We start from the raw sequence: 7500 nt of genomic DNA on the forward strand, positions 1-7500 counted from the left end.
ATTAACTAATAAATCTTGCATATAATGCTATAAATTCTGGAATCCTACTTATAACACTTTTAGCTAAGGAATCCTGCTTATAACACTATTAACTCAGGAATCCTACTTATAACACTATTAAATCAGGAATCCTACTTACAACACTATTAGATAAGGAATCCAACTTATAACACCATTAGTTAAGGAATCTTGCGTATAATACCATTAATTCAGGAATTATACCTATACCAAGGAATCCTTCTTATAACATCATTAACTCAAGACTACCAATTTATAACACTGTTAACTAAGGAATCCTACATATAAGTAGGATTCCTGAGTTAATAGTGTTATTATAACACTATTAGCTAAGAAATCCTCTTTATAACATTTTCAAAACCATTATCAGAAAGCGCAAGCATGCAATAAAACAAATTGCCCAACGCGTGAATCGTAGCACTGAAAGACACCTCATTAGAGATAACTTCATAACTGATCATACTAAAATCAAATAAAGTTCTCTGTTTCGCCAATGACTCGTCCCCCCCAAAAGAGGGGGGAAGTTTTATAGTCACTTGTCACGTTAGGATAATTTAACAAAAGGAGTCATTCTTGCAACATGGCGTACCAACAATATACGACGCCTGAGAGAGAGAGAGAGAGAGAGAGAGAGAGAGAGAGAGAGAATCCTTTCGATGCCCAAATTGAGAACTGTTGTCAAGCCACGCCAGGAAAGGTAAACGGTAACCCTGAATTGCAGTGTTCTCACAGCCATTTCGCAAGGATGCAGACAGACAGACAGACAGACAGACAGACAGACGAACAGACGAAAAGACAAGACACAGTTCATCCCTGTATCGAAACATCTCTACCATCACACTCTCCTCCGGCCAAGAAGTCACCGAGGTCATCTGGTAAGGCTAAAAGAGAAGCTGTGTGGAGAGATGATGCCCTTGGCATTCACCCCGCAGGCAAATGCCCGGAGGCTGTTGGGAGGATATTTAGAAAGAAGCCCCGGAGGAGTCTTCATTCTCTCTCTCTCTCTCTCTCTCTCTCTCAGTAATGAACGAACTCAATAGCTCCCAGAGGTCCCAAACAGAGAGAGAGAGAGAACCTCGGTTTCATTGCTACCTTCACCTTTGACACATCCATCCAACCCCCCAACCGACGATGGCGACTCTCTCTCTCTCTCTCTCTCTCTCTCTCTCTCTCTCTCTCTCTCTCTCTCTCATTTGGTTTCTCAGCATGCAATACAGTCCCCTCCTCGCTTTTACGAGGAGACCCCTGCATTCTTTCTATTGCCTATGTGTCTAGTATATTTCAGTTTCATCTATTATTTCTTCAGATTTATTTCTCCTATTACTATTATTACCACTGCTAATTCTATCGCTTTTGCTGCTTTAGTTGTTTGTAAATATCGGCATCTGAAGTTATTATTGTTATTCTTATCATTATTAAGGTTTAATTAGAAATCGAAAAAGTACATACCCTTCCCATTATTAGAATAGTGTTTATTTATTAAAGATATTGCTCTTTTATTACAAAACATCCTCCTCTCATTATTCCCACAGTAATAATTTAAGTTTCTAAATCCCCTTTTTTTATTAAGAATATTTCTTATAAAGAATATTTCCCACTTATAATATATCTCTCATTACTCCCACAGTACTCACTGAATTGTATATATTCTTCTTTTATTGAGAATATTTCTTATGAAGTGTATGTCCCACTAATAATACACCTCTCATTACCCCCATAGTACTCACTGAATTGTATATATTACTCTTTTATTATGAATATTTCTTATGAAATGTATGTCCCACTAATAATACATCTCTCATAACTCCCACAGTACTCACTGAATTGTATATATTACTCTTTTATTGCAAATATTTCGTATGAAGTTTATTTCCCACTTATCATGAATATTTCTCTTTCCCAGCAAAACATCGCTCTTGAGATGCCTTACGCGCTATCAAGGGAAGCCTCGTCCGTGCTTGACAGGATGCAGTTAGGAAAATAAATGGCTTGAGTAATGACCCTCGCAGCTTTGAGCCAGCGATGAAATCAGGCAGAAAGGAATTCGGCCAAGACGTCGGAAAACTCGAACCTGATACGACTCTTTTCCTTGTCATTTAATTGTTGCTGTCTCTCCTAATACTGTTCTCCTTGCATTTTCGTACATTTTTACTTTTTTATTAATTCCTTTTTTTCTTTTTTAATAAGTGAGATCCCTTCTTTCTGTACTTCCCTTCTCTTACTCCTTTACGAACACCTTGTTCTCCACTGACTTGAAATTCATGTTTCTAAAGAACATGGTGCTCATTTGAAAGAAGTAACGGTAAGTAATAGGAAATACAAAGAGAGGAGACCAGTTATTACAAAAGGAAAATTAAACTAATAAATGAATTCATAAATCAATAAAAATATCATTAAATTATCAAAATCCAAAGGTAAGAATGCGCTGCCTCCTCGTTTGAACCTTGATGTTCCAACTGCACAACATCCTCAAGGAGATTGTTCAATAGACCAACGGTGTGAGGAATAAAGGACCTCTGGAACGGGGAAGTGTAAGTAGCACCAGAAGAGACATAACCGTTATATCTGCTTTTTAAATAGCAGCAAATCTAGAAAAGTAGTATTAGACGACAAAGGATTTCCCGTTTTCTCTACTTTAAGAAGAAGACAAAGGATTTCCCCTTTTCTCTACTTTAACTCATAATTCGATGATTAAAAAAAACTAATTAGTAACACAACCGAGGATAGTCTTGGCCAAATCCAGCAAAGAGAAAACTTGTAATCGTATATACCTAACTGTATTTAATAAGTATGAACTACCCAGTATCAATACAAAAGTTAAAACAACACGTAATATTCTTAGGGATGAACCCACACATACGGGCCGACAAAAAAAAAAAAAAAAAAGGCAGAGCAAGGTCATTATCAAACAGAGCCAGTCTCATTCACCTTGTCATTAGGGCCTTGTAATGAAGTACTAAATTCATCGTTACATGACTGCGCTGATTTTTCTCTTCTGCGCCGACGCGTATACGACACCCGCCATTTAACTGAGTACTCCTTGTTATAGCATTTAACCAGATTATCAGCCGTGTTTATCAACAGCCCTAATTACAGGCAGGATGCTAGACGCATTAGTCTCTCTCTCTCTCTCTCTCTCTCTCTCTCTCTCTCTCTCTCTCAGCATCCATGTTGGCAAAATGTTTGTAATCGACGGCTGATTTCAGTCTCAAAATCCTCATCTCAGGAGTTGATGCTACTGTCCCAATCCTCACTGGTCGCCCCCACCCCCCCTCCAGCCCCCAATCCTTTTCCTTTTCCTGTCCACCCACCCCTCCCCCTCCCCCACCCCCGTTTCCCGTCACCCGTTTTCTCCTCCTCCGTCCTTCAGGCTAACGAACCACAAGTATCTCTCTCTCTCTCTCTCTCTCTCTCTCTCTCTCTCTCTGTGGCCCTTACCCTACCCAACCTTAGCCAATGGGCATATCTCCACCTCCGTCTCTACACCTCCCGAGCCCCGAGGCGCGCCCATCTCCCAGTGCCCTCCCACCTGTCCGATACACCTGTTGGCTCCTGCCGCCGCCCCCGCCCCCCTCTCGCCTCGGGCCAACCAAGGTCTCTTACCTCCCGTTGCTGGTTGCTCTCCTCCTCCTCCTCCTCCTCCTCCTCCTCCTCCGCTGATGGTGCTGCTGCTACTGCTGGTAGCTGAAGGTGCTGGTGCTTCTGCTGGTACTGCTGATGCTGCTGGTCCTAGTGGTGGTGCTGTTTCTGCTGGTACTGGTGCTGACGCTGTTGCTGGTCCTAGAGGGGCTGCTGCCTCTGCTGGTACTGCTTATGCTGCTAGTCCTAGTGGTGGTTCTGTTTCTGCTGGTGGTACTGGTGCTGATGCTGGTGATGATGCTGGTGCTGCCTTGGATGCCCACTTCAACTTGCTCCAACGTCCGTCCGTCCGTCCGTCCCAAGAATGAGACAGCAATTCGCTTATCATCGACGCAACGGGAGGAGGAAAGCGTGTCGCATACCCCCTGCCCAGACAGACAGACAGACATCCTCTTCAGATGATCTTGTTTCGATGCTTTTGTTTAGTCATTCATTTACAAGACAGGCAGACAAGCATACACACATATAATATTATATATATATATATATATATATATATATATATATATATATATATATATATATATATATATATGCAATTGTAATAGCCACAATGCACTCTTAACTTCTTGAATTCTTTGCTCTTTTTTGGATATGCTTGTCATTACACAGCCTGAAGATCCAAGTTCAAAAGAAATTTGAAGAGGAAATTGTGACGTCCGGTCCTGGGAAAACGAACTCAGGTCCAGTAATCACAAAGAGGTCACGTTGCATAATCTGGAGTAATATATATATATAGTATATATATATATATATATATATATATATATATATATATATATATATAATGCTCAGGTACACAATCATCACCCCACCTAGATCACTTTATGGTCCAAATGACTATTCATCTACATAATCGGCAACACTTCCCCACCTGTCACATTAACTTGACTTATTTGACAGCTCTGGCTTTGAGTTTCTCTTAAGAGTTAAAAACAGAAGATGAGGGGAAAAGATATTTTCATACCATTTTGTAATTACAGTTTTATTATTATTCTGAGAGAGAGAGAGAGAGAGAGAGAGAGAGAGAGAGAGAGAGAGAGAGAGAGAGGCCAAATCCCAAATGTAAACAGACACACACCGTTCCTCACTGGGTGTCCAAAGCCTTCTTTATTTAGTCCCAGCACCTCACGCTTTCTTGTTTTGAATGCAATCACTGCATCCCCGAAAGAAAACACGAAAGCAAAGCTGCAAAGCAACGTTGGCCTGAGCTTCCATTTTGCTTGATCAGAACGAAAATATCGCGAAAGGAATCCGCAATCGTGTAGGGAGTCTATATTTTTATTATTATTAGTTTTATTTTTACTTATTCAAGTTTTATTATTATTATTTTCCTTTTATTCTTATTTTTGTTTACGATTATAATTTAAAAGTTTTTATTATTAGTTTACTGTTTTTATGTTTAATTTTGTTATTTTTATTTTTACTATTTATATGTATATTTTTATTATTACTATTATTAACCATTATCTTAATTTTTATTTTTGTTTTATTATATTTATTTTCACTTATTTTCATTCTTATTGTTTTTATTTATCAGCAATGCATCCAAGACATCATTCATTCAGTCAAGGAACATGACTGAATAAAAGCAAGAAAAACAAGTAAAAATTGATCCAAAGCACCTTCGGCGCTCAAGTTTTCTGTACAGTGTATAGTGCTGTATAAAAACATTTAGCCACGGCCTTGTGTAGCCAGACGCACGATAACGGCTACCTTTAATCTTAAATGAAATACAAACTACTGAGGCCAGGGGGCTGCAATTTGGTATGTTTAATGATTGGAGGGTGGACGATCAACATACCAATTTGCAGCCCGCTACCCTCAGTAGATTTTAAGATCTGAGGGCGGACAGAAAAAGTTCACATGGAGAGACAAAGCCATCTTAATAGTTTTCTTTCCACATGGACAGACAAAGCCATCTTAATAGTTTTCTTCAACAGAAAACTAAAATAAATAAATAAATCAGGAAAATGGTATAGTCACAGGCACAACCAACCTTCTTCCCGTTAAGTCATGTCGGGTCAGCAACTCGGGATATAATCATAATTATGACACTCTAATCAAAATCCCTCTGTGGTGCCCTTGCTCCAGAGAGAGAGAGAGAGAGAGAGAGAGAGAGAGAGAGAGAGAGAGAGTTCTACCCCTCCCCAGGTGAAGGGAATGAGATGGATGCTGCTGTTGCTGAAGGGGGTTGTGATCGCCTCCAGATCTCTCTCTCTCTCTCTCTCTCTCTCTCTCTCTCTCTCTCTCTTCTTGTAATTTTCTCTAATTGCTCTAAGTGGTGTCGTAGAGGTGGTGGTTCCTTGGACAGTTTGGGGGACGGTGGAAGATCGTTACTCCGTTCCTCTCTCTCTCTCTCTCTCTCTCTCCTTGTGTGATAGAATGTAAGCAATGGCAGTGGTAATTCCTCGTCTACACAGAACCAATTGGCTTTTTTTTTGTACAATATTTTCAAAAAATGCTCACTTACTAATTTATGTATCAATCTAGGTAGGTTTAACTCATATAACCTTATTTCGCAATTACTTTAATTAAATAGTTTTCCTTCTCAAATGCCAATTAATATCAACAGTAACTATTCACTCTTCAATCCGTTTACGTACGACGATTTACGTTCCGTGCAATAAATCCCCTGATCGCCAGCGGGGCAGACATTTCAACTACGGGACCGTTCCGTTGAGCTCGCGAGTCGTCGTCGTCTCAGGCGTCAGTCAGACAAGGAGAGGACAGAAGCAGTCAGACGCCGTCGTCTTAAGCGTCAGTCAGACAAGGAGAGGACAGAAGCAGTCAGAGCAGAGCTTAGCAGCAGTAGAGCACTTCGCCGTACAGGAAAAAAAAAAAAAAAAAACGCCGATGTTCTCGAGGTGAATTCCAACAGTTAAAAAAAAATAATTGGAAACAACGGAGCTCCTCTTTTGCTCGTGAATCCTGTCCCCTCACCTTACCTCTCTCTCTTCGTTCCGAGGCGGCTCATTCCCTGAGGAGCGAACGAACGGCACCAAGATGGTTGCTTACAAGTTACATGTTACATGTTGCATCCGCGTTCCTACTTAAAAAATGGAGGGGGGAGAGGGGGTCCTGCTTTAATTAAGACTAAACGTCGCATTCATGGTAACGTTCAGTGGCCACTAATTAATTGGGCAATGTAGCTAAACATGTCAGGAGCGGATGTTCCCTCACTTACCGAGGCGTGTTCGTGTTGGCGAATAAGTCTACGGTTATTTTAAATGATTATACATTCACACGCCGTGATGAAATAGAATAAATAAACAAGCACCTATTAAAGCTGGTTGATGTGATTTCCAGATAACTGAAATAGGTGTGTATATGTTTTTGTAAATATATATATATAACCATTTCAATTACCTGGAATTTTTATCAGCCTGCTTTGATAGAAGCTTGTTTATTGATTGTATTTTTCCCTGCGTGTATATATACATATATATATATGATATATATTATATATATATATATATATATAATATAGATTCTATTTCTCCTCTGTATATATATATATATATATATATATATATATATATATATATATATAGTAAATACAAGTGTGTGTGTATATATGTATACTTATTACAATCAAGACATATAAAGTAACTGCAAAAGGAAAAAAACAGAATAACAAGCCACAATGAAAACACATACCACCAAACAAGAGCTACAACAACTACGCTCTAAATAGAACCTCAAAAAAAAGACAGGAAAAAAAAACGAGTCCAGTAAGAGTTAGGTGGTATTTGGTGTTGAGGGGACCAGGAAGTACTTCGTTTAGCCTATTCCAAAGCCCACAATTGAAGAGTAGTGAGTACGGCACAGTGCATCACCCGC

General features: G+C 39.5%; 2 protein-coding genes across 3 annotated transcripts in view; one reads left to right on the forward strand and one right to left on the reverse strand.

The window, feature by feature from the left end:
• The window catches only part of LOC135207416 (proline-, glutamic acid- and leucine-rich protein 1-like), a 112422-nt gene extending 108457 nt beyond the window's left edge, over positions 1-3965 (forward strand). Inside the window, exon 3 of the mRNA XM_064239142.1 lies at positions 3513-3965. Coding sequence (XP_064095212.1) covers positions 3513-3965 — 453 coding nt within the window. The remainder of the gene's footprint in view (positions 1-3512) is intronic.
• Positions 1-7500, reverse strand: part of LOC135207490 (ETS domain-containing protein Elk-3-like) — a 265420-nt gene that overhangs the window by 203097 nt on the left and 54823 nt on the right. The gene's annotated exons all lie outside the window — the stretch shown is intronic.

Source organism: Macrobrachium nipponense, chromosome 32 (assembly GCF_015104395.2).
Source record: "Macrobrachium nipponense isolate FS-2020 chromosome 32, ASM1510439v2, whole genome shotgun sequence".
Classification (NCBI taxonomy): domain Eukaryota; kingdom Metazoa; phylum Arthropoda; class Malacostraca; order Decapoda; family Palaemonidae; genus Macrobrachium; species Macrobrachium nipponense.